At 43.8% G+C, this 27,889-nt stretch overlaps 1 protein-coding gene across 3 annotated transcripts in view; it reads left to right on the forward strand.

Moving 5' to 3' along the window:
* Window positions 1-12,942, forward strand: part of KCTD1 (potassium channel tetramerization domain containing 1) — a 180,728-nt gene extending 167,786 nt beyond the window's left edge. For all 3 annotated transcript variants that reach the window (XM_028523755.2, XM_028523756.2, XM_028523754.2), the window contains exons 4-5: window positions 7,973-8,278; window positions 12,026-12,942. In XM_028523755.2, the coding sequence (XP_028379556.1) occupies window positions 7,973-8,278; window positions 12,026-12,184 (465 nt within the window). In that variant the 3' untranslated portion in view covers window positions 12,185-12,942. The remainder of the gene's footprint in view (window positions 1-7,972; window positions 8,279-12,025) is intronic.
* Window positions 12,943-27,889: the final 14,947 nt, after the last annotated feature.

The following is a 27,889-nucleotide window of genomic DNA, read 5'->3' on the forward strand; positions in this document are numbered from 1 at the left end:
TTGTACCCATATTCAAATTTCTCTGGTCACCCCAAAATGCTCTTTATAGGTAGGTGGTTTTTCCAAGTTGGTATCTGAACCAAGACCACACTTGAATCCATTGATGTCCCTTCCTTTTATTATCTACCATGGTCTCTTTTCATACGATGCCAACTCACTGAAGAGACTGTGCCACTTGCCCTGCAGAACATCCCACCATCTGACTTGTGTGATCGCCTTGTCATGTGTAGTTAGCTCATTACTCCGTCCTCTAGTTTCCTGTACACTGTAAGTTATATCTAAAGACTTGGTGGATTAAGTTAAACATTTTAGGAATATACCTCTAGTGATATTGTGCCTCATATTGCATCACAGAAGCAAATACATATGGTTGAACCATTGATAATGATGATAAGTGACCCTTTGATCAGGGTGATTTATGTGTTTCTTAGGTTGCAAGAAAAATTATCTCTGTCAAGCTTGGTTTCTCACTGTACACTATTAACATTTTGAGCCAAATAATTTTTTTAAAAAGATTTTACTTATTTATTTTTAGAGAGAAGGGAAGGGAGGAAGAATGTGAGGGAGAGAAACATCAGTGTGTGGTTGCTTCTCATGCGCCCCCTACTGGGGACCTGTTCCGCAACCCAAGCATTTGCCCTGACCGGGAATCAAACCAGCAACCCTTTGGTTCACAGGCCGCAGTCCACTGAGCCACAGCAGCCAGGGCTGAGCCAAATAATTCTTTGTGGTAGAAATTAAATTCTCTGTGGCTGTGCTGAGCAGTGGAAGCTGTGGAGCATCCCACCAGATGCCATAGCACCCCTCTTCCCAGTCGTGACAGTCAAGGATGTCTCTAGCCACAGCTACAATGTCCTTTAGGGTCAAAATAACTTCCAGCTAAGGAACAGTAGTGTGACTAAAGGAAAAGAGGAAGGCAGTATTTATGGGAAGGACACTAGTTTGTCTCACAGAACTAGTGGGAACATTCTCTAGCGTGGAAACAGCAGGGCAGCTCTGAGGACCTCGGTCATGAGAGTGTGTGGGCTCCACAGCAAGCACCGCCCTTCACGTGGCTCTGTGCCAGCGGTGCCCAGGCCCTCTTTCTCCCTCCTCAGCTCTGCAGAGAGACCGTCTGATTGGCTTAGGGTGGCTCCAGTGCTTACATTGTAGTTGATTGGCTGTAGCATGGCTTCTAGCTTCCCACTCCTGGGAGCTGAACTTTCTCAGGGAAGGCAGAGTGCTGAGCTGGGTAGACCCGCAGGAAATTTCTTCTTGCCAGGTACCCTGAGGGCGTGCCCACTTAGAACACCCACTGCAGCCCACAGTCTCTGCTGCCACAATCTCGAATTGTGTCCCCGATGCGTAGACTGTTCTCCTGGTACTCCTACCCAGGCCCCTTCTCTCCCTCAGAGGCGAGCCTAGCTGCAGCAGCCAGTGCCACCCCTCTCCGGCCCCTGCCCTCACCACCATGCCCAATGCACCGGGCCTAACTCCCGCAGCATGGTGTCCGAGTGACTTGCCAAGTCATAGTATGGCTTCAAGGGATGGAGGGATCTGTCTTCGGCTCCGCCATCAGCACCCCATCATTGTCACCTATGTATACTTTTAGCCTTTCTCTAAAATTCAAAGGGTGAGGCTGCAGACAGTGGCCAAACACAGGGCACTTTGCTACTGCTTCCATTTCCTTTAATAGCTGTCAGGATATATCTCAGGCTGGGTATCCTTGCCCCAGAAAAACAGGAGTAGCCGGGAGAGGCTGGAAGTGGGCTCCACTGGGCAGGCAGACACTGAAAAACTACGGCGACTCACCTCCTGCTCAGAGTCTTCAAAGGAAAGTCAGTCCTGCAGAGATGTGCTTTTTTCTGAAGATGACTGCTGCTCCAATGCTATTTTTGAAATGTAAAATATAAAATCTTTTCATTTCCCCTCATTTTCTTTGTGTCTCTACTTTGCAGGTGCCCTCATGCATACGAGGTCTGACACAAATAATCCCCCCATTTTTATTACAAAATCATAAGCATATAATTCTGTAACAACATTATCACACTCAAGTACACCATATGACATTTTAGGTGAAATGTTCAAAGTAAAACTATAAATTATTAGACCCATATTGTCACCCTACCAACCACACCCCAGTAGGCGTTACTTATGCTGGACCCTGTGTGTACCCTCCCTTGGGGGGAAGCAAGCACCGCCCGGGGCCCGGGAGCAGGACCCACTGCCCCCAGCAGTGGTAGGAGAGGAGCTGCTAGAGCTGCTGGGAGACTGGGATAGGTTCAACCGTTTTTGTACCCATAGTGCCCAGCATGGCATCTGGCACGTGAACAGATCTTAAAATGACTGGGTGAGTTGCCTTTTGAGTGTAAGAACCCGTCAACTACTGTGTAAAACCTCAAGTACACTAGGTGTTTAATAAGCCTTTGAACCGGGTTGCAGAACTAGAAATGGTGTGTGGTAAACTGAATCATGGCCCCCAAACGTGTCCGTCTCCTAATCCCAGAACCTGTGAATATGTTACCTTGCAAATGGGACCTTGCTGGGGTGATTAAGTTAAGGGTCTGAAGATGGGAGCTTACTCTGGATCATCCAGGTGGACCCAAAGGAATCAGCAGGGTCCTTAGAAGTGAAAGCGAGAGGCCGGAGGGGCAGAGGTAGACAAGGAGATGTGATGAAGGAGGGGATGTGACTGCTGGCCACGAACCAAAATGTGGGCGACCCCTGGATCCGGAAGAGACAAGGAAGTGGGTCCCTCCCCCCCGGAGCCTCCACAGGGATGGCAGTGCTGCCGGTACCTTGACTGTAGCTCCGTGAGGCCTGTTTCCAATTTCTGACCCCCAAACAGTAGAAGACATGTATGTTGTTTTAAGCTACCGAATTTGGGGTAATTTCTTACAGCAGCAATAGGGAAACAATACATTGTGTGTGTAAATGTATCACTTTTCTCTTTCTAAAGAAAATGTTTTCTGCACTCCAAATATTTATTCAAGAGATAAGCTTTTGAAACATGACCCATTTGCATTTTGGAATTTTGGAGTCCACCTGTATTTACTTTCTTGTTCCATGTATCTGTCTTCAGGGTCTTAGGGAAGCTCCATTTATTCATCTACAAAGTGATATCTTGAGCCTTCTTCCTTGAAAAACCATTGTAAATCTCTAAAAGATAATTATTTTAAAAATATATCTTCTAGGATTTTAAAACTATTTAAACATGATAATAGATACATGAATAACCTGTTTCCCTTTAGCTGGATATGAGGCTAAGCAAAAATATGCGTGATGGCTTTCTTCATTTGAGAACATCAAATCTGCATGGGAAGAGAGAAAAGTGATGGCATGTAGAACATTCTGGACTTGCCTTGCTACAAGTAAACGTGGATGCTTTGGATTCATTTCCTTCAAAGACCAACAGGGGCCAAACCTCCTCCTGCCCCATAAACTCCTGCTCGTTCCCACCTTGTACCTTCAGCATAAGAGACCGAGTCAGACGGAGTTTGTAAAAGTCAAAGAAAGGAATGGTGGGCATTGTCAGATGAGAACTCAGCCTCAAGGAAGGACGATGTCAAAAGATGCAGAGACCAGAAGGAAATGAACAAGGCTGGAAAATCTGAAAGGAAGCACGATAAACTCTTAAAAATAGAGGATTTAGACAATAAAGTGAAATGATCCTGATGGAGGAGAGAAAGGAGGACGAGGTTTCTAAAGAAAGCAGCCGTGGGGACTGAGTCTGTCCTGCAGGGAATTCTCTGAGGAGCCCAGGCTGGAAACGTGCATTAGGAAGGCGAAGAAGACAAATACAAAGGAGCCTGCCAAGAAAACGAATGGCCAGCGTGTGCTTAACCGTGCAGAAAATGGTAACACAACAACAGGGACCTGTTTCAGTTCTCGGGCCGGCCAACGCTGGGAGGCAAGTCAGCACAGAAGCTGATGGCTGCTCGAAGCCCATGTGCTCACCTGCTCCCTAGTGTCTGCTTCCCCCAGCACAGACCTGATGGAACAGTGTGATAAAGCAAGAAATGGAGCCCAGGCAGTCAAGAGAGTCGAGGAACCAGCTCCTGATGGCTTGAAGTAGGTCCAGGGTAGGCCCATGAGATTGCATCCTAAGTGCAGGGTGACCTTGGGGGAGCCCTTTTAAACCTTCACTTTAATGACCACTAGCAGGATCCTTGAGACATCACTGAGCAGGGCCAAGTCTTGTATGGGCCAGTGCTTCTGTAATTTTCCAAAAGCAGATCACAATGCATGTGAACAGCCTTACAGAGGGAGGCACTCTTGTCAGTCCACAGCCAGACGTCAGAGTGGATTATTACACATGTGGCTTGTGAGCTCAGAGGGGAAAGGTGACGGTGAAGATTCAGAGTCAGCACGGGGGGACTTGTAGCCCCAAGTCCTGTTAACATCATTGCCTTTGGGTTATGCTAGAAAAACTGGTAGATAAGGGCATTGCCACGGACAGACTCACAGAGTATCAGATATGATCAAATTAAGGATCTTGAGATAGGGATCCAGGTTGACCCAATGTCCTGACTAGATGCACCTTGAATGTACTGGGCAGTATGGAGACCCAGGCCCTCCTATACCTCCCATCTTTCCTTGGGAGTCCCACCCAAACACATGATATTTCAACAAGACATCCAGCAAAGGCCACAATTATGGGCTGGATGATCTTAGAATTACAGGTTTTGTAACTGCTTGAACAGCCAAAATCCAGAGTCTTGATTTAGTACCTGACCATCAGCCTGAACAAAGCCCTGTATGTAGCCCTGTCCTCTCAGGACTTTAAGAAATGATTCACATACAGAAACAGAACCCCCAGTTCGAGGGGGACCCAGGGAGACCTGGAACGTAGCATGAGAGAGTCCACGTTTTTCTCAATACATTGGAACAGATTCAGAACCTATGTTGTACAATTTAAAGAGAGATAATATTGTACATCGACTGTAAGTGAAAAATCACTTTAAAAAAAATAAAGGGATAAATAATCGAGGTTTAAATTTTTTTATAAATGCTGAATGAGGAAGACTTAGCCTAATACCAGCTCTTGTGAAAAAGGTATAGGATTTCACTGTAAGCAAAATGCGAAGAGAGTAATGGGACTGCCAAGAAAGCTGATGCAGTCTTATGCTGTGTGGTGGGTAGACTCCTGGCCTCCAAAGATGTCCATGTCCTCATCTGTGGGAGCTGTGAATACATACCTTACGTGGCAAAAGGGAATTTGCAGATATGATAAAATTAAGGATCTTGAGATAGGGATCCAGGTTGACCCAATGTCCTGACAGGACATTGAGTGAAAGAAGGAGGCAGGAGGGTCAGAGCAAGAGATGTGACAACAGACACAGAGGTAGGAGTGATGCAGGACAAGCCAAAGAGTGCAGGAAGCTTCTGGAAGCTGGGAAGGGCAAGGGAATGGATTCTTCCCCAGAGCTTCCAGGAGAAACACAGCTTTAATGACCCATTCCTGACTTCTGGCTTCTAGAACTATAAGATAATAAGCATGTGTTGTTTTAAGCCAGTACATTTGTGGTCATTGTTACAGCAGCCATAGTGAGCTAATACAGGCTGCCTTGACAGTGGTTGGAGTGTCCGGCCAGCAAAGGTTGTGCGATGCTCTCATTAGATCACATCTAAAACGTGATCACATCAGTTCCGGTCTGAGTTTTAAAAAGGATGTTGACAATGTCAAATACATACCTAGTGTAGAAGAACTTTTATGTCATAACAAATTAAAAGGAGCTGAAAAGATTGTGTATTTCCACCCTGAATAATGTTAAGACATAACAGTTGTCTTCAAATGTTTCAAGGGTTAACATGTCAGAGAAAGATTAAGATCACTGAAATGCCAGAGGAAAGAATTAGAATAAGTTGGAGTTACAGGGAAATTCAGGTCATTTAACAAAAACATTACACCAATCAGAGCTGCAGAGTAAATGCAGCACCTTGTTAGGTAGTGAACTTCCCATCACTGGAAGTGCTCAGTCAGAGGCTGAGTGGTCACTACTCAGAGGTATTAGAAAGGGCCCCTCCACAGGGCCAGGACTGGCCCAGAAAACTGATCTAAGCACCTTTATGGTTTGAGGACTTGATGACTCTAGAAAGACAAGGCACATTTTCCCTGCAGTCCAGGTCTTGTGCTAAAATTTGTAATTAGTCTCATAGGAAAATACAAGGCGGCAATAGGGGTTCTCACTTCTGTTACTTGTGTAATTCTCAGTGCTGTTTTTAAATCTCCGCCAGAGCCATCATCTTGATTAGTAAGTAAAACACTGAGGTCAGCATCTCATAGCTGTACTTCAAAGACAGCAAGGTCACCATGGCTGGGCGGGGAGGGGGGGGGGCAGGTCGTAAGTCGACCAGGAGGACCCTGCGGTCTCCCCATTCCTGCCCCCAGTTCTACTCCATTTTAACAGTGGCCACACCTCAGCTCAGTGCTCAAGGCCTCAAATCAAACAGTGTCTCCTATGGGTCAGGAGGCTAAGCAGGGAGCAGGACGTGAAATGAAGACGATCAGAGTGATGGGCTGCTCTCCTGTAGGGGAAGTAGGGGCCTGTATGGAATGGGGTTGCAGGGAAAGACAAAGCAGCAGCCATTCCACCATGAGTGCCAATGATAGCTTCTTCCCCCAGCCCAAGTTTCTCATGATAGAAAGTGGATGAGCCAGCTAGAGGCCCACTGGTGTTTCTCATCCCTCCACGCCATTTTTTGCTGCTGCTTGATGTACAAGCAGAAAGAGCGGAATGCCCAATGAAACCAGTTCTCCTGTGGTCATCCTGCCCCCGTGCCCCACCCATGCGGAAGGCAGAGGCCTCCACCAGCACTCAGGCCCGGCATCCAGCACCCGCCCTCCCGCAGGCACCAGGCACCCCTGCCAGCTCCCGCCCCAGGACAAGGCAGAAATGCCTATGTCAGTTGATTACAATGTTCTCAGTCGACGTGTCCGGACAAGCATCCACTTACCTCACACCCGGAGATGATTGTGGCCATAGCTACGTTTAGACATAATATTGACCTGCCTGATAACATTGTTCCTAAGTTGCTGCCTCCCCCTCATCCCGCTTTGTTCTCCCCTTCTGTGGCTTGTGTGTGTGTTTTGATACCTGTTTGCTAGATTTCTGTTTTAACTCAAATATATTTTTAAAGGCAAGCGAAAAGGAAGCCTAGAGACAGGGTGATGGTGCTTTCAGAAATGGACTTGTTTCCTTTTCTGCACCTCTGTCCTGCAGGGGTCAAGGCCCAGTGTGTTCGCCTCTCTCACTCTCTGACAGCAGCATGACTCAGTGGCCAAGGGCAGCGCGCCAGCCCCCACATTTCCATCCGCCTGCCCCACACCTCACAGATCAGCCCCTGAATCTAGGTGAAAGCAGCGTGGCCTCCAGGCGCCCACCCGCCACTTCTCCAGCTCCACTTCTACCCTCACGCTGCTCCCTGCTCCTCTGCAGAAAGTCCTGGTGCTGCCACTGCAGGCGGCGGGGAGCACAGGCTTCCGGTTGATGAGCTCAGGCTTCTGGAGGAAGGTGCACAGCTGTGTCTCCTTCACTCAGCTGATGCTGGTGTTTCACCCGAAAGGGTATCACGTGGATTCCCACCAACACAGTCAGACCTTAAATTCTCAGAGGCATTTCTCTACAAAAAGAGAAGAGTCTTGAGTGAATCTTTCCAATTGCAGTTTTCTCATCTGCAAAATGAGAATACTAACAATTCCCAAGTCCCTGGGCAGTTATGGGGATTATAGGGCTTCATTCACGTGAAGCACTTAGGGCCCACCTGGTCTGTCCTTTATACTCTTCACTCCTTTTCTAATCACTGAACGAATGAATTGAGTGAGTGAGTGAATGCAAATTGAGTCCGTACAAATGTGTTATAAGTGAAAAATTCACACCTAGGTGTAATTATTGAAATAACAGAGGTGAAAAGTTCACATCTCATACGTGGACGTTTTGGGTACTTTATGTTTGTATTTCGCACTGTGAAGTGTTTGTTTGTTTGTTTTCAGGACTACACTTTGTTATACGAAGAGGCAAAATATTTCCAGCTTCAGCCCATGTTGTTGGAGATGGAAAGATGGAAGCAGGACAGAGAAACCGGTCGCTTTTCAAGGCCCTGTGAGTGCCTAGTGGTGCGTGTCGCCCCAGACCTCGGAGAAAGGATCACACTCAGCGGTGACAAATCCTTGATAGAAGAAGTGTTTCCAGAGATTGGTGACGTGATGTGTAACTCTGTCAACGCAGGCTGGAATCACGACTCAACGCACGTCATTAGGTTTCCACTGAATGGCTACTGTCACCTCAACTCAGTCCAGGTACACTGTGATGTCATACACTGTGGCATCGAATGTCACTCCTAATGCTGTTGCTTACCTCCCCTTGCCTTCACGTGGTGCCTGTCTTCCAAAGAGCTGAGAAACTCTCGTGGTGACACTTCTCCTGGGTTACTAAACCTGTTCAGCCCTCTACAGCATTCATCCAATCATTCCACAGATATTTATTGAACATCCATTATGTGCTAGGTGCTGGTTTGGACACTGGGGATAAAAAAGACAAAAGAGAGGCAACAGCTCCATTGCCATGGGACTTACATTATGTGGATGGAGTTGAGGGTGTGGTGCAAACAGTAACCAACACGAATTTGTCCAGGTAGTGAGAAGAGGATATCTGGGATTGCTTATTCTAGCAGTTGCCAGCAAGTTCTGAAGACCCTAGGGCAGGAGTATGTTTGGGATACTGAGGAGTGTCAGGAAAGCTAGTGTGACGTGAAGAGAGGAAAGGTGGGAAGGGGAGTGCTAAGACACTGGGCCAGTGGGTGGCCAGAGCACTCTGGGATTTTTGGTTTTGTTTTCTTTGGGTTCGTTTGCTGGTGTGAGTAAATGTAAAGCTATCTGAGGATTTTGAGCAAAAGAGTGACATGATGCAACTCGTATTTGAAAATGAATACTCCAGCAGCAGGTGGAAGACAATGGAAGAAAGGAGACCAGTTAGAAAACTATGGGCCAAGCAAGAGCCGAGAGGTGTCTATTCTGTCTACCACCATACCACCCTGAACACTCCCTGTCTCATCTGATCTCAGATGCTAAGCAGAGTTGGGTCTTGTTAGTACTTGGATGGGAGAAATGTCCAATTTTGAATATCCTGAATGTAGAGCTAATGAGGCTTTCTTTTATTTTTTTTTTAATATTTTATTTATTCATTTTTAGAGAGGGGGAGGGAGGGAGAAAAAGAGGGAGAGAAACATCAATGTGTGGTTGCCTCTCATGCGCCCCCTACTGGGGACCTGGCGTGCAACCTAGGCATGTACCCTGACTGGGAATTGGACCAGTGACCTCTTGTTTCACAGGCTGGCGCTCAATCCACTGAGCCACACCAGCCAGGACCTAATGAGGTTTTCTGATGATGGCTGCAGGTTTTAAGACAGAAGCCAAAGATGACTAAAGTTTTTTGTGGTCATTTTTTAAAATAATATATATACTTTTGTTTTTTATTGATTTTTAGAGAGAAAGGGGGAGAGAGAGAAAGAGAAACATTGACTTGGTGTTCCACCCATCTATGTATTCATTGGTTGATTCCTGTATGTGCCCCCACAAGGGATCAAACCGGCAACCTTTGCACACCAGGCCTAGAAGCACCCACTCTATCTTTCTGCTTCTTGACAAGTATTCCACAACTGTTTATAATTGTTTACATGGATGAACAGATGTTTGAAAGCAGAACAGCAGGAACTGTTGGCAGGACTGGGCCCTGGGCATGCTAGAGGAGGTCACACACTCACAGGCTGCCAGGTTATCCAGGTCTGGAGGTGCACCCCACACACCCTGGGCAGTGTTCAGGAGCACAGTGGGGCCTTCCTGACAGCCCCGCCCCTCTCACACACCCCCTGTGCTCTCCTCTCCTCTCCACAGAGGGAGGGCCAGAGCCAGGGTCACTTCTCTAGGGCTCCATCTCTCCCACACAAAACCTCCAGTCCACTCCTCAGTCCATTGAATAACTGTCCTAAAATCATGTGCCTGAGAAGTTTCCCCATCATTGAAGTCTGAGCACGTGTGGAGATTTTCACCTGCATTCATGTCATCGTAGGACTTTATCATGACCCCCTCTGGCTTCCTGCGCCACTGACCGAGAACTAGGCAGTGTCCTCTCAGCCTTCAGAGGCTTTGAGACAAGGCACTTGAGACCCAAGACCCCATGGGGTGATTTTAATATTCTCAAAAGAGGATATGCTCAAATATTCTCAAAATTAGATTGCCAACTTTGAGGAACTTTTAAGTTGATGGTTAAAAAGTAATGTCCAAAAAGCATAAGTTATTTGCATTCTGTTGGAGTAAGTTTCGACCACATCCAAGGTAACATTGGATCATATTAAAAAATTATCATATCATGCATATTGAACCCCCTGGGGAGGAAGCTTTGGGACTTCCTATTTTTTAGCAATTTAGCAACTGTAACAGCGTTGAAAGACAAAAGATATCAGAGTTCAGCTCTTTATTGTTCAAAGCTTCCTCTACCTTTGTAATTCCTCTCCTCATCATGGCAAAAAATCCTTTTTGAGGTGGTTTGTTCCAGCAAACTGGGGGTTTTCTTGCTGACAGACAGCATTCCTGCCTCTACTGGAGAACGTCTCCTTAGACTGAGCCATTCTTCACCCGAGTGTTCACCAGAGCCCGTCTCGACAGTACGCTCAGGTGTGTCTTCTCCGTCCGGCGCTTCGTAGACTGGCGCGCACGTGTCGTGAATGTAGCTCCAGGAACAGAGACGTGCAGGGTAGAAGATCCACTTTTTTCTCTCATGAGGACTTTCTTTTAATTTGCCAGCAACTGAAGTTTTAATTTCGGAAAGCTTACTCTCGTTTTCTAGTCATATCTACTTAGCTCTTTTGCAAGATAGCAGATCATAGTCCATACAAAGCTAGGTGACCAAAAAAGAATAATAACTGTAAAAAACAGTAAGGATTCACTTTACATTGACTACGTTTTGAAAGTTATTTGGTAACATTTCCCTTCTTTCAAAAAAAATTGAGCCAGATACATTTTTTCAAGTTATGATTGAGCCATCTCTCCTTGAGAGTGGCATAGAAGCAACTTAATTATATCCGGAATCCTGGCAGGGAACATTTGCAAGTCTAATATTTGTTGGATTCCTAAAGAAACAGAATGCTCTAGTTCAGTTTTCTGTATTTTTGCCTAAGAGTTGTGGGAACTGTTTCCAGCATTTCCAAGTGTCAGACATGCAGTGACAAACCAGGGATTTTTTAGGCATTAGGTATTTGATTCATCAAAGAAAGATTTAGGTGGCTTATGGTTATTGAGACATTTAGAATTTATTTTGGATACGTGTTCTAATATATCACCATCACATTTATTCTTGCCTCCCTGAATGCACACAAGGCGGTAAACCTATTTCAGATGCCACAAACTTGAAAACATGTAGGTAAACCGCAGCTGTCTTCAGTTTGTTCTGCTTTTGCAATGACACCATTCTTCCAAGCTGAAATATATTAACTCGGTATCAGGAAACTCAAACAATGGCAGGGTTAAGAGTGAATGAATTGAGTGAATCGCTGGCTGAGTAAATTCAAATAATATCCCTGACTTTCCTTCACCGGATAGAATATATTTTAGTGGCAAATGAGCTTTGAAATGTAAGCCATTTTTCCTCCAGAGAAGGTAGTTACACATTGCAAAAAACATAGGATTTTAGGCCAAACAGGTCTGAGCTGGAAACCCAACTCCATCACTTATAGTGGGCCTCAGTTTTCTCATCTGTGAAACAGGCTAACACCACCCATTATTCCAGGAGGTTGTAATGATTAAATGAACTTGGCACATGGAAAGCTAGCATGTAGAGGCACATTTTAGATGTTACAAATGTTTGCTCCCTCCCTTCCTGTCCTTTAATTCAGTCTTCATTTGAAAGCAGAAACTTCAAGCGAGTTAGGGGTTGGAGAAGCTTGGCCAGAGCTGTATGTGATTTTAAGCTTTAGGACAGTTCTTGGACTGTTTACGTGGCCAAAGGACGTGTCTCACCCCTAACTGGATGCTTGTCTTGGCCCTTCACAGGTCCTCGAGAGGTTGCAGCAAAGAGGATTTGAAATCGTGGGCTCCTGTGGGGGAGGAGTGGACTCGTCTCAGTTCAGTGAATACGTCCTGCGGCGGGAGCTGAGGCGGACGCCCCGAGGCCCCTCTGTCATCCGGATAAAGCAAGAGCCTCTGGACTAAATGGACATATTTCTTACACAAAAAGGAAAAAAATACACACCCAGTAACGCAAACCACAAAAAGGGACATTTATGTGCAGTTGGGACAGCAAACCAAGTCCTGGACCTAAAATTGAATAAAAGACACATTTATATCCGATAGAGACCACACCTGTATTCATATGGGAACAATTGGAATAGTGATATCTTCAAGGTGTAAAAAATATATAAATATATATATATGTCAAAAGGTAGGAAATGAAAAAAAAAAAAAAAAAAAAAGTGGTAGCTACAGTTGGTGCTGTGATGGCCGTGAAGTGTCCTGGGCCTCCCGAGGCCTCTGACCGGTGAACAAGCCATGAGCAGTGAGGACGCGTCCTTGCGGTTTCCATTGCCAACAGCCATCATTGTTTCTTTTTCCTTTGTCTTTCTTTTTTCCTTTTTTTTTTTTTTTTTAACACACACCTTGACTCAGTATCTTTGCATATGGAGGTTTCATGTCTCTCTTTAGGCTGGGACCAGGCAGGACTTCAGAAAAACTCATGAGCACATTGCATTCAAAAGACGTTAGACATGAAATTTTAAATGTAGTTTGTACAGAAGTCACACTTTTTGTCCGCCTCACAGATGTGAATGTTACTTTGTTTTTAAACTGATCAGTTTTGCAAAGGGGCCAGAATTATTACTTGTTAGAGTTGCACCAGTTTGAGTCTGCTGCTTTCCTACAGTTTTTCAAATTTTATAATGTATTAAATACAATAAACTCTGTTTAAAAAATAAGGTCTGTGTGAAACACATGTTGGGGTGAAACTATATTAAAATGAAATTTTTCTTTTTAAAATTTTCTGTGTTGAGCATCAAAAAGAGGTCAAAAAACTAAGGCCAGTTTTGAGGTCAAAAGCCACTGAAGGGTGAGGGTGTTGTCACCAGTGCTAAGCAGTCCTGTTCCCACTCAGCCACTGTCTCGTCCTGCGCTTTGTTGCTCTGCACTGGAGAGCAAGATACATCTTGCTGCTTTTGAACTCATCCTTTACAAATATCAGTTGCCTATTGCTGCAGAGCAAACCACACCAATGTAGCAGCTTAAAACAACATTTTCTTCTCTCTTGTTCATTGGGCTGGTTCTCTTGTGTGGACTGGCCTTCACTGGGCTCCGTCTGCCCTCTGTGATGTCATCCAGGGTGTGACTGGGCTGGGGCACCCAAGATAGCTTCCCCCACAGGGCTGCCAATTGATACTGGCTGCCTGCCTCTCCAGTGGCTTGGGCCCCTCCCAGCCTGGGTGCTGGCTTCCAAGAGGGAGTGTCCTGAGCTAAGGTGTTGCAGGAGGGAGGAAGCAAAAGTTGCAGTCTTCTGAAAGGCTAGGCCTGGACCTGTCCCGTGCACTTCTGCAGCAGACTGTTGGTTCCAGGGAAAGGGAAATAATATCCACCTGTTAGGGAGATGGGCAAAGAATTTGTAACCAACCTGAACCTGCTGGAACACCTGTCTAAAAGATGCAAAAAGTAGGGCATCATGGCTTTGGAAGAAGTAGGGAAAATCTCAGTTCCAGGACGAACACTTCCTTATTAGCCAGAGAGGGAAGAAACTGGAAATTTCAACACCACCTTGGGATTAAGCCCTCAGCTTTTCCAAGGCATTAGTGATTCGGGAAGCTCCTCCATCAGCCCTGCCATCACCTCTCTGCCCTACTTGCTCTTCCAGACGCTCAGAATAAATCTGGCGTGATGATAAGATTGACGGGCAAACTACAGTGTGTTTCTGCTACAGAGGTGTTCCTGTGGTGACGGGCTATTTCCATCCTGAACTTTCTTTTTTTAAATTAAAAAGTCTGTGCCTGAGGACACTAGTAATGAAAATATCTCTGGCTTCTGAAACTAAAAGTAAGTTGTTAATGGCTCCCATTGCCCCCTGAAACACAGAGATGGTCAGAACACTCAATTACTCTAATGACTGCCAGCCAGGCCTCCATGTAGTTGTTTAATTTCCCTTTATTTGAAACTAGCACAGCACTGGCTCAGACATCGACAGCCAGGGCTGCTCCCACGGGCTGCTTGGTTGTCCACGTCCTATTGAAAGGAGAAGGTGATTGCTGTATGATTTTACTAGCAATCCACTCCCATAAGGCAGAATTTTCCCAAATCAAGAGCCTTCACCTTGGGACACTCTGCTGGTGGTTGTCATCTGTTCACATTCACCCAGCACTCCTATGTACACACGGTTAGTACTGTCCCGACCAGTCACTCCACTGAACTCTGCCTTAGCTGTTATCATTCACTTTGTTCTTTTCTAAGTTCTGAGCCCATTTATACAACTACGATCCAACAGCACATTCTTTCTTCTCTGGGTTTTTGAAAATGAAATGCATTGGGGTGACATTGGTTAATAACATCAATTGCAGGTGCACAACTTACGGTATGACATCTGTACACTCTATCGTGTGATTGCCTGTTCCACAAGAACTGACACAGTTTCGAGGAGCCACCATATCTCATGCAGTTTTCACATTTCTAGGTCTTAAAACACAGATTCCCACAGATCACATTCCAGGAAAAAGCTTGTCAATCACAATATGTTTCCCCTGCCTTACTATCCAATACACAGTCATACCCAGGCTTCCCCAGCTGTCATGATACGGATCATTGCGGCCATGCTTGGTGCGGAGGATCCGACCAAGGGTGGCGTGTGGTATTTATTAATAATGTTTTCTTAGACTCTAATTTAGAAAGGGTCCACCACCCTGTTTTTGGTCTTGTATGATATTAGTTTATATAAAGAGTCTAGGTCAATTATTTCATAGTTTGTTGCACAGTCCATATTTGGTTGGTCCCTCATTGGTAAAGTCAAGTTAATTTTTTTTTTTTTGCAGGAATACTGCACAGGTGATGCTGTGTCCTCATTGCATCACATCATAAGGGTCTGTTTGGCCCATGATGGTGACAATACTGTTTTATTTCTATTTTTAGGGTTTTTTGTTGTTTTTTTGCTACTATAAATCTTATTGCATGTCAGTTGTGGGGTTTTTTTGGTGATGGTAACCTTGACCACTTGGTTGAAGTGACAGCTACCAAATTTCTCCAATGCAAAAGTAGCTTTTCCCTTTGCAATTAATAAATAGTCGACTTGACAAATATCCTGTCCCTCAACACACTTTCACCAGTGATTTTAACATTCCTCAGTCATCTTTTCCGGAATCAGTCATTTACCTTTGTGGTTATAAAAGCATACTAAAAAAAAAAAAAAAAAAAAAAAAAAAAACTATTGTCTGCACCATAGGTATTTGAAAGAACCTTTTTTTTTTTTACGCAAAATGTAGCCCCTTAGGGCACACAAACTATAATCTCTGACCTCTTTTCTATGAAGTATTTTAGAAAAGTATAGAGAGGCAAGCCATTTCTAACCTGGTTTCTAAATATTCAGTGAGTTTGTACATAGTAATAATAGTAGTCATGCACTTAGTGTTTGCTCCATACCGGGCACTGTGTCGAGCCTGTCAACTTGCATCAACTCATTGAATCCTTATGATCATACTCGAGGTTGTATTATCCATGCCTCTCGGTTAAAGAAACTAAGATTCCAAGACATCAGATAATGTGCAGTTAAGCTTTATAAGGAGGGCCCCAAAGTATCTGAGAAAAAGTTAGTTCTCATGTGGTACTGGGATGAGGAAGAAGGTGGGTTATTAATTAACAGCATTTTCTCCTTAGAATGGAAACTTATGCCTGTATTTAAATATTTTGAGCATCATTTACAATGTGTTGGGCACTCAGTCCTGGTAGTATTGTGATGACCGTGACATGGCTTCTACCACGGGATGCTGGGGTAGGTAGGGACCCACACAACAAGCAGCAGGAGGAGGGGGTGTATGTAGCTAAGGACAGTATGAGGCACTAGGGCTATGTGCCATTTGATATTCGCAAACCAAGGGTATGGACATACCAAGTGATAAGGAATCACATCTAATTGGGGACATTAGAAAGCACAACAGGGGAGGTGGCATTTGAAAGACGGCTACTCTTCACAAAAGAAGGGGTACAGAAGGAGGGCAGAGGCTCAGCTGGGGAAGCAGAAGGCAGGCTCAGACCTGGCGTGGGGTGCAGCTGGGTGACTGGGGAAGAGTGGAACATGCTACAAAAGGAAGGCGGAACTGGACTGGAGCAGGGCTGCTCTTGCGTGCCAGGCTGGGGGTCCGACTCCATTCAGGACTTGCTGGAGAGACAGAGGTGGGCTCCATGAATAGTCCACCTGAGGGTCTGCAGACTTGACTGACGGGAACAGTCTGTTGATGTGGCAGGCAGTTAAGTGGCCATTTTTCCATTTCATCCATCATGACCTACCTAGCTAAGAGCTGACAATCCAAAGATATATGAGAAAATAAGACAACACCTTGGGTGTAGGGGTGACCGATTCAGATGCCTACAAGGGCCAGGTGAATTGCATCAATTAGGAGAGAGACAAGCAGGAGCATGTGCGCCCGTTCAAAGGGGCAGGCCCCACTCAACTCCCCAGGTTCTCCAGCAAGAGAACAAGGCTCCTATACACTTAACCTGATTTCTGTGAAATCACCAGATGTGCAGATGTTGGAACCAATTCATGTTTTCAGATTTACAGACAAAAGAAGACATCTGTAGAGTTGGTAACTGATGAAAGTTATGAAATAACAGAGCAGTTTTAGACATTCTAGAAGAATCCCATTTGGGTGGAATCATATGTGATGACAAAAGAACTAAATCCTTTGAGGACATAAGTTTTTTAAAAAATGAAAATTTGAGGCAAACTCTTAGGAATAATACCACTTGATTGTAAAGAGTTAAGTCCCGCTATAGCCAACAGCAGCAATAATAAGCTGCTCTCACTGAATGCTCACCACGTGCTGGCACTGCGCTAAGGAATTTACAGATGCTCTTTCCTTCAGTCCTCATAGAAACCCTAGGAAGGTGGCTTTCATTAGCGTCCCAGTTTTGTAGATGAGATCACTGGTAAGTAAAAAAAAATCCCCAAAGTCCTCAAGAAACGTGGAGCAACAACAGCAGCACACACCCAGTGTTTGATTAATACCTGTACTCAATTCTTTCTGGTTCCCTAACTCATGCAAAAAATGATTTTGCTGTCACTGGCAACTGCAGTGCACTTTATCCCAAGACACTAGACAAATATGTCACTATAGTAACGACTGGTTATAGAGTAGGAATTACTAATAGCATCTGTGACTAACGGAAGCCCTGAGAAGACAGTCATGTCTGACTTTCTGACAGTCAAGCAGCTGTTCACAGTAAAAGTCTGTATTGGTTATATTGGGTTCCCTAAACTTGCCTGTTTGGAAGACATGCAAAGGGCACTTGTTAAAGTTACAGATTCTAGTCCATCACCACTCCTGCCACCCCTATTCCCCAGAGATGTCCTGAATCTCAGCTTCTAACTGAAGAGCCTGGGAATCTGTATTTTAACAGTGCCCACTGTAGGCAACTCCGCAATCAGGCAAATTTGGAAAAGATTGGGTAAGTGTGCTTCCCCAATCTAGGCTGAGAGCAGTAGACAAGAATATTCTGGGAGTACTTCTGCAGCATACCTTTTTACAACTTCATTGGTATCGATTAAACAACGGTTGGCTTCTCCTAATCTTTCGAGGACCTGATTGAATGCATCAGATGTGGTGGGATGGAGAAGCACTTATCTGAAATTTAACCCAAGGACCTTCATCCTTTCCTGGTTAAGTAGAGAACTGCCCCGTCTCATGCAAAACAGTGCACCAGCTACAGAATTTTTCCACCTCCTTTTCAAAAGCTATTAGAGACATGAATGAGAGAAGACTTTACAAACAGGAAATAATTACAGTAGCATCTACCACCTGTAAAAATACCTTACTGCATGCAGGTGTACTGGAATCCCCTTTCCCTTTATATTTTAATTTGTCAGTATCCCTGGAATTTAAATCATTTCAAACTTTAGAATTTGAAGAGGTGTGTAAACCTGTAACCCTAACTATTTACCACAATGCACATGCATCCCCTTCTTGCTTTGATGTATCAGAGTCAGAGAGCTCCCTCTGTTTCCCACACCTCTGGGCTCCTTCCCTCTCTCTCTGTTTCTCCTTCCCCTCACTCTCAGTGTGAAACGCAGTGTTTCCTCACTCCTTCCCATCCACCTACCAGACTGTGCTTGTCTGAGGAAGGAACAGACCGTACAGATATTAAATTATGCTGCTGATTAACAAGATGGGAAAAGCCGGAGAAACACTTGCTGTGTATGCCATTCAAACGTTGGAACTTGGTCCGGAAAGCCTGTTCTGGAAGCTGAAAACCAAATCCTTGTCATGGAAGCATCACATTAGTTGGAAGAGAAGCAAGACCAGAAGGGACAGGTGAGTACCTCCAGTCTGAGGGGGACTGAATGGATCATCCACAGGCCTGCACCTGGAGCAGCCCACTTGATGGGGCCAGTCTTCCTGTGAGTCAGCAGTCACGGGCAAGGGGATTGGCGAGAGGCAGCGGTGTGGTGAGAGGCAGATTGCTCATGGGTTAGCTGAAACTTGTATTTTTCTTTTATTATTCTTCATTGGAAACATTATTTTATTATTCACATTATTGTTTTCCTATAAGTCACATCCCCAAATATCTATAGATCCCTAAAATTTGGGAATTCTGTTTAGTAGGTTACCTATTCATGAAAACAATTCGGTTATACCTCTTACTTCAAGCAAGATAGATGTGTTTCTAAAATGCAACATTGGCCTTATAATCTTTTCCCTACTGCCATTACAATTTCAAAGTCAGATCTATTTCCCATAGCTACGTGGGGCGGAGGGGGAGAAGACAGACTACACCCCCCGCCCCAGTCCTTCCTTCTGATAGGTTTCTGCTTCTGTCCAGTCTGCCCTCCACACCCCACTCACAGCCCTGCCCACTCCTCGGAGCCTTTCTTCTGAGCAAAGCTAGTCAGGTGATGAATTGAAATGATCTCTGCAGAGTCATTAAAAGCCTTTTTGTTAAAATTTAAAACATACACAGGGAATGGCTTCCCTAAAACAGAAACACTGACCAAGCAACAAGACTGCATCCAGGTGTCATTTCACGGGGCCCCTGGAAGAGCCACATGACACTGTGAGGCCACAGGTCACTCCGTTCTCAAATGCTCACTCCAAGGTGTGAACATCCTTCTCCTGTGTATCACTGCTCTTCTCGCTGTCCTCTCTCTCTCTCCCCGGGTGATCTCATCCTTTGGTGGCTTCCCCAGCACCTGTGCTTCAGGCCTGACCTCTCCCAGAGCTTCAGGTGGGGTAGCCAGCTCTGGAGACACAGTGACAGTAAGACATAACCAGATCATTTCAATATATTTGGTCAAAAGCATTGACACATGAAGGATCTACAAGATGTTTTCATTTGACGATACAGAACTAAACTTACTCTGGCCCTAGACCTTTCCTTTCTCCTTTTAGATTTCCCATCTAGGTTCAAAATGCTCCTTTCCATCCACACTGGGCATCCTTTACCTGCCTTCCCCACTTTAGTTGGTCACAAGTTCTACAGAGAGTGTCTCCCTCCCAAACGTTTTCCAAATGAGTCTCTTCCTCTCTGTTATCAACTCCTCTGACATGGACTGTTCTATAAGATCCCAGTTTGTTTTTCTGCCAGGAACTGGGAGTGCTGCCCCTGAAATGCATCCTCCATGTTGCAGCCCGCTCGCTGCCCTGTTAAAAGCCCAACGGTGTTTCCTTGTTGTTTCCTGAACCATCCTGTCCCCTTAGTGTGACATCCAGGTCCTCTTTGATCTGACTCTGCCTACAACCTCATCTGTGGCCGCCCCAGCCTTCTGCATAATGATGTTAGCTCCCCCATGTGTCGCATTGTTTTAAGTCTTGCTGCTTTGGAACATGCGCATATTGATCCTCCTCATTGCTTAATCCCTACCATTCATCCATCAAGACCTCTGTCACCTACTGCCACCTTCCCATGGATCCCTCACCTGGCTGACCCTCTCCTGTGGTTCTAACTCACCTTATTTGTACTTTTATTATTTCACTTACCACATAATATTGAAATATCTACTCACATATCTATATCTAAGGACTAAACTTGGATCTTCAATGGGAGAAATCTGACTTATTTATATGTACGTCACACCTAGTAGGCGCTAAAGAAATGTTTCTTGATGATAGATTAAATAAATAAGTGAAGTCTATTAGTCCTAGAACAAAGCAGAGTACAGATTGCATGTGACTAACTCCCTCACTTGGACAGCTTGTCAGTACTCATAAAAACTAGATTAAATGAAGATGTGTGTAAAGGAACTAGGGTATAATAGGGAATCAATTATTAGCAACAGTAAATGCTCAAGCACTATGGGTTTTTTAACATTTTCTTTGGATTTTGCTCAATTAAAAATCATAGAAGACTTCCACATTTAACCAGGTTAGAATGACAGATCTACTTTCCCACCAGAAACAACTAAAGAATTGGACAAAATATATGAAACAATGGTTTTCAAGACACTGAATATTAAACAACAGAGCACAGTGGTCTCTGACAGGTTGGTAAGAGTTGCCCTGACAAACTGCCTTCAGGAAGTTTCCAGGCATGGTGCAGGAAGGGAAACCAAGGCAGAGGCCAGTGGTCTCCCTGGGCTGAAGAGGCAGAGCTGGCAGTCTAGGGAAGCCAAGGCAGACAGACTTTACAGAGTGGAGTAACAGAGAGGAGAGAGCCTCACACACATGCACACACACAGGTGACCAAAGAACGTGAGAGTGATTCCGTGGAGTCTTCAGCTAAGTACTGACTGGTGCATGTGTCTTAGGAAACTACCCAAAGCTAGGCAAACAACTATGTAGGAGAATTAGGAAAAAAAAAAAACAAACCCGTAGCTCACACAGGGCCTACAAAATTTCCTATTCCCATCCATCAGAGTAAAAAACCTCATAACTAATCGGTCACTGCCAAGATAACTCAGAATACCTCAGTACTGGGGAAAATTAGCCCTCGGCTAAAGATAGTACCGCTTCCACCTAACAAGCCTTAAAAGGAAGTCCCAAGGGATCAAACTATTTCCAAGTAACTCAACCTCATGCAAAAACAAAGCTCAGGATTATTTATAAGTATACAGGGAGAGTCCCAGCTAAGATAGAGGTGCAGGTAGAAACCCTTCACTTCCTTGCACAACCAAAAGGAGGATGACAACCAATCTAAAATTAATAAACAAGCAGAAGTGCCAGAAAAATCAAACTGCATGGAACTCCGACAACCACAGAATTACAGAAACAGTCAAACAGAACAACCAGACTGGTAAGGCGGTGCACAGAGAAAACCCATGGTGAGCTGGCGGACCACGTGGGTGAGGCTGACGAAAAGGGAAACTGAGACTCAGAGCTGGCTGGGGACTACACCTGGGGTTGCTGCAGTGGGAGAAACTCCCAGTCTCACACGAGAGTTTGTTGAAAGGTGAGCTAAAGAAGAGCAGTTGAGCTGCACTGTTCCCTCTCTGGCCCCTCCCCACAGGCAGCCTCGAAGTGCAGCAAGGAAGGTTGCCCTGCCGGGGTGAATACCTAAGGCCCTGCCCCCTTACAACCTAGCAGCTGTGCCAAAACAAAGAAATATGGCCCAAAAGAAAGAACAGAGCAAAGCCTCAGAAAGAGAACTAAGTGATGAGGAGATAGCCAACCTGTCTGATGGAGAATTTAAAGCCTAGTAATCAAAATGCTCACAGAACTGATTGAGCTTGGTTGAAAAATGAAAGAATAAATGAAAGATACCCAAACCGAAATAAAGCAAAATATTCAGAGAACCAACAGTAACAGGAAGGAAACCAGGACTCATATCAGCGATTTGGAACAAAAGGAAGAAATAAACATCCAACTGGAACAGAATGAAGGAACAAGAATTCAAAAAAAAAATCAGAGATTTTTGAACTTCTGGGACAACTTGAAACGTTCCAGTATCTGAATTATAGGGGTGCCAGATGGAGAAGAACAACAGCAAGAAATCAAAAACTTATTTGAACAAATAATGAAGGAAAACTTCCCCAATCTGGTGAAGGAAATAGATTTCCAGGAAGTCCAGGAAGCCCAGAGAGTCCCAAAGAAGTTGGATCCAAAGAGGAACACACCAAGGCACATCATCATTAAGTCACCCAAGATTAAAGACAAAGAGAGAGTCTTAAAAGCAGCAAGAAGAAAAGAAAGAGTTACCTATAAAGGAGTTCCCATAAGACTATCAGCTGATTTCTCAAAAGAAACCTTGCAGGCAAGAAGGGGCTGGAAAGTATTTGAAGTCATGAAAGGCTTCCAAGATTACCCTATCCAGCAAAGCTTTCATTTAGAATGGAAGGGCAGATAAAGTGCTTCCCAGATAAGGTCAAGTTAAAGGAGTTCATCATCACCAAGCCATTATTATATGAAATGTTAAAGGGAGTTATCTAAGAAAGAGAAGATCAAAAATATGAACAGGAAAATGACAACAAACTCACAACTATCAACAAATAAACCTTAAAAAGAAAGAAAGAAAAACAACAAAAACAAAAACTAAGCAAACAGAATCAGTGAAATGGACATCACATGGAGGATTTTCAGTGGGGAGGGGGAAGGGAGAAATGGGGGGAAATGTACAGGAAAGAAGAGACATAATTGGTAAGCACTAAATAGGTGGGGAGGTGTCTAAAATGGTATAGGAAAGAGAGTCAAAGAAATTGTATGTACAACCCATGGACATGAACTGAGGGGGGATTCTGGAGGGTTAGGGGTATAGTGTGGAGGGGGGATAAAGGGAGAAAATTTGGGGAAACTGTAATAGCATAATCAATAAATATACTTTTAAAAAGAAAAGAAAATATTTACACTTCAGTAAGTGAAAAATAAAAATAAAAAAGCACCAATAAAAGAATACAAATATATCCAGCCTCCAAAAAGGTAAAATGCACAATATCTGGCATCTAATAAAAAACTATGAGACATGCAAAAAGATCAGGAAAATACAACTCAGAGAGGAAAAGCGATCAATCTAAACCAACCTAGAAATGATTGAGATGATAGAATTAGTTGACAAAGACATTAAAACAGTTATTAAACAATATTCCACATGTCCAAGAAGCCAAAATAAAGACTGAACATGTGAAGTGGTAATATGGAAAATATTTTTAAAACATTCTAGAAATAAAAATTACAATATCTGAAAATGACACCTGATAGGATTAACAGCAGCTTACACATTGGAGAAGAAAAAAATATTGTGAAAATGAAGCTAGAGCAATAGAAACTACCCAAAGTGAAACACAGATTTTTGCCAAAGGCTGAAACGTAATAAACCGAGCACCGCTGAGCTGTGAGCCCACCCCAAGCAGCCAAATGCACATGTGAGTGGAATCCCTCTCTAGGAGTGTGGAGGGTGGGGGAGAACAGAAAAATATTTGAAGCGATAATAGCTGAATATTTTCCAGATTTGAGGATGACTGTCAATCCACAGATCCAAGAAGCTCAATGAATTCTGAACAAAAGAGATACTGTGGATTTATAGCATTTATAGAAGTACACTGTATGACAATAGCACAAAGAAGGGAGGAATGGAAGTATAAGGTTCTCGCGTGTCAGGTGACACAGTATCGTTTGAAGGCTGCCTCGTGATGGAGCCAGGACCACAGACACTGAGCAGCCACTGAAACAATGCAACAAGGAGCTCCAGCTGGTAATCCCACAGGGATAAAATGAGATAATTAAAAAATACTCATTTTGTCCAAAAGAAAGGAGAAAGAGAATGAAATCAAACAAAGTATGATCAAATAAGTAATTTTAAAAAGCACCCAAATAGAATGAAACCAAGCCATACCAATAATCACATTAAATGTAAATGACTTAACACCTCAAATATGAGACAAAGATTATCAAATCAGATGAAACTATAACATTCCACTATACAGTGCCTACAAGGAACGCACTTTCAATTAAAAATGGGTTAAAAGTAAAAGAATGGAAACAGATATACTATACTAACACTAATCAAAAGAAAGCTATATTTCTGGAATGGCTATATTAGTGTCAGCCAGATTTCAGAGTGAAGAATATTACCAGGGATAAAAAGGCATTTCATAATTATAAACTGGTCAGGAAAACAAACAGTTTGCTTTTTTTCTTTTTCTTTTTTTTTTTTTTTCGTTTTGCCCATAGCAACAAAGCAATAGAACAGGAACTAAAAATTGATAGAATTGCAAGGAGATATAGGCAAATGGCCATTATTATCAGAAATTTCAACACAGTTCTCTCAAGAATTGATAGAAAAAGTATGCAGAAAATCAGTGAAGATACAGATGACATGAATGACCCTAACAACTTAAAAGAGAAATGAGTTAAGTCATACAAAGGATGTTCTCTAACCACAATGGTATTAAATTAGAAATCAATAACAAAAAGATATCTGGAAAATCCCCAAATATTGAAAAATAAGTAGTACATTTTTAAATAATCCTAGGTCAAAGAAGAAATCAAAGGAGCAATTAGGAAGTATATAATGAAAATGAAAACACAACATATCAAAATGTATGGGATCCTGCCAACGTAATATTTAAGGGAAAATTATAACACTAAACATCCACACGAGAAAAGATGAAAGGTTTCCATTCAGCAACCCCAGTTTCCACCTTAAAAATAAGAAAAAGAAGAGCCAATGAAATCCAAAGGAAGCAGCAGAAGAAAAATGATAAACAGCAGAACAGAAATCAAGAAAATAGAAAATAATAAACAAGAGAGAAAAGCAATGAAATCAAAAGCTGTTTCTCTGAGAAAACCAGTAGCACTGTGCACCTCCAGACGCTCGGATCAGGGAGAAAAACAGGAGACAACGAAAATATGCAGTATCCGGAATGAGCTAAGCCATGAGTTCACGAAGGAGCCCAGATTCTCAGCCAGGCCGGGCCAACCACCACACCGCACCCCATGGGCTCCTCAGGGTTCACAGCGGCACCCCAGATTGACAAACAGGTTGGGTGCTGCTCGTGTAAAGTAACTTTTCCTAGGTCCATAAAAGGGTCTCCAACAAGTCTAATAACCTTCCAAATTACACATTTGCAACCCAAACACTGCCCAGCAACACGTTTTTTGATTAAAAAGAAAAAGAAAAAAAAAGTTACTCTTTAGATGAATTTGTAATGAATTTCTTTTAAGTTATTTCTTCTTTATTAGAAAAATTATCTGACATTGAACATTAAAATATTTTTTAAAAAAGTAGATTCTTAAACTCTGTACTCTTCTTAAACTAAGAATATTTGCCAGAAAATCAAAAATAATTATGGCTTGTACTTCAAAGGTGCTTTATGCCTGGCAACACACTTGAATCCTAGCTATATTTGAATTTTAGGGCTGCCTCCTCTCCTTAAAAGCACTGGGAAGAAACTATAGGGTTAACGAGAGCAATTGGATGGGGTGGAGAAAAGAAACCTAAACAGTCTGATCTTTCCCTCTGCCTCTCCAGCCTGAATGAGGCTGATAAATGAGTTCATCTACCACACAAAATAGCCTTTGTTTTATTCTGTGGCTTGCTGGCTTTCCGCTGCTGAGGAGCGGCAATATGGTTTGCCTCAACTTGCCTGCTTACCACTGGAACTTTTCATTTTTAGGCTCATGATACAGTACAAGTATTTCTTGAAATTTGCCTTTATTTCAGCGTTAACCATTTTTGCCCAAACTTTCACTTGAAAATATTCAAGCCTACAGAGAAGTTGAAATAATAGTACAAATCACACCATACACCCTTCACTTAGATTCATCAGTTATTAACATTTTGCCACATTTGCTCTCCCCCCTCTCTCTTTGCATACTGTTTTTGCTGAACCATTTGAAAGTAAACAGCAACCATCCTGACAATCCACCCTAAGTCCTCCAGCACGAATTTCCTAAGAAAAAGAACATACTCCTACATGACGCTCAGGAAATTAACTGATGTGACTGACAATCTCTCCCTCCCTCCCTCTCTCTCTCTCTCTCTCAGTGTCAATATTCAAATTTTCCTAATTGTCCCAGTAATTTTTTTAGCACTGTCTTGTTTCATTTGCAGACCCGGAAGCAGTCTTTTATTGCATTTAGCTGTCATATTACTGAGCACTTTTTAACCCACACTAAATGTCTGACTTGCCACTCACAGCAGTTAGAAAATCTCAGATAAGTGAAAACTTGATTTTGCAGTTAATTCAGAAGCTATTACCTTGGAAGTAAAGTTCCAGTAGGAGACACATTGTTTCAAAAGGCAGAAGGAATATTTCATTAAACCATCCTTTTGAATAAATAAATAAGTCACTGAAAAATGATGCAGGGCACTGGAGTCAGGGAAAACACTGTCTTTCAGTCCTCACATCGAATATTCCCCTCACGGGCCATGCTGGGGTTTGCTGGGGGGAGGGGGGCTAGTGGGGAGCATTGGCATGTGAATCTGGTCCTAACCTCGCATCATCTGCGAAAGTCAGAAACGCAGACATCCTGCACGGGATGACAGCCCCCATGGGCGTCCTCACAGTCAGACAGACGCTTAGAAGGGGTGTGGGGAGGCAGCATGAAATGACTCACCTCCACGGCACCCCTGCCATGGCCTTCCAGCTTCCCCTTCAGCACCTTGATCACGGGCAGCTCAGGGGGTCCATCAGACTGGAAGCCAGAACACCTGCTCTCCAGTCTCAGCTCTGTAGCTTGTGAGCTATGTGACTTTGCAGAGGTCACTGAAACACTCTTGCCATTCATTTTCCTTAGCTGTAATGAGAGAACATCATCCCCCACCTCAACTCCACCCGAAGGCTCTGTGAGGAGCAAACAACAAAGAGAACCTGGAAGGCAAGGCTCTGCACAAAGGTTAAGTCATTGCCACCATCAGTCGCAACTTGCCCTTGTCACCTTGGTTGCCTTCTCCTTGGTCCACTGTCCCTCACTGTTTGAAAAAAGGCATTCGATCTACCCTTAATATTTTCTTCACCAGATTAAGCAGTCCCATTTTCTTCAACTAAAATGCCCTTGATCTTGACACTCCAGCCGAGCATTGAACGACCAGCAGTTAGAGGTGCTGACCATCCCTCCCCCGCAGAGTTAAAAATCCACTATAAAATTTTCAGTCCAAGGGGGATTGGTTCCAAGGCCCCAGCTGATACCAAAATCCCAGGATGCTCAGGTCCTCTGTATAAAACAGCCAGAGCAATGCATTCAGTCAGCAGCCCCCTCCCTACTCCCAGTCTGCGTCCGTGCATTCCCAACCTCAGATTGAAAACACTGTTTTTGAGCTGCGTTTGGTTGAATCCATGGATCTGAAGCCCAGGAATGCAGAGAACCAACCGTAGAGAGCAGAGACCGAATGCAGAGAGCCACCAAGTTCACGGCCAAGAGAAAATTGAAAGGCGAATGTACAGTGGAAGCAGCAATTGATTCCCTGGTTCCGGTTCACTCCGGAGGCCTGGACCCCTGCTCTCCCCTCTGAGAGACAGTTCTGTAACCTCATAATAACTTCTCGTTTATTGAATCTGTTTAAAACAGTTTATGTCAATTGCAATGTAAAAATCCCTCCTAAGACATAATATAGAAAAAGATGCCATCAATGGTCCCCTTTTAGGTCCTTTTCCATCACTGGACACCATTGACATTCAATTTTACTCTCTCCCCTCCCTCTCCAGGAAATCTCACTGGCTAACACATCTGCAAGTCCTTTCCTCATCTGGAAATGTATGTCACCTAAACCAAGAGACCTAAATTCGTGTAAAACTGCCAGGGGCCAGCCCCT

The sequence above is a fragment of the Phyllostomus discolor genome, chromosome 9 (assembly GCF_004126475.2).
Source record: "Phyllostomus discolor isolate MPI-MPIP mPhyDis1 chromosome 9, mPhyDis1.pri.v3, whole genome shotgun sequence".
NCBI classification, from domain to species: domain Eukaryota; kingdom Metazoa; phylum Chordata; class Mammalia; order Chiroptera; family Phyllostomidae; genus Phyllostomus; species Phyllostomus discolor.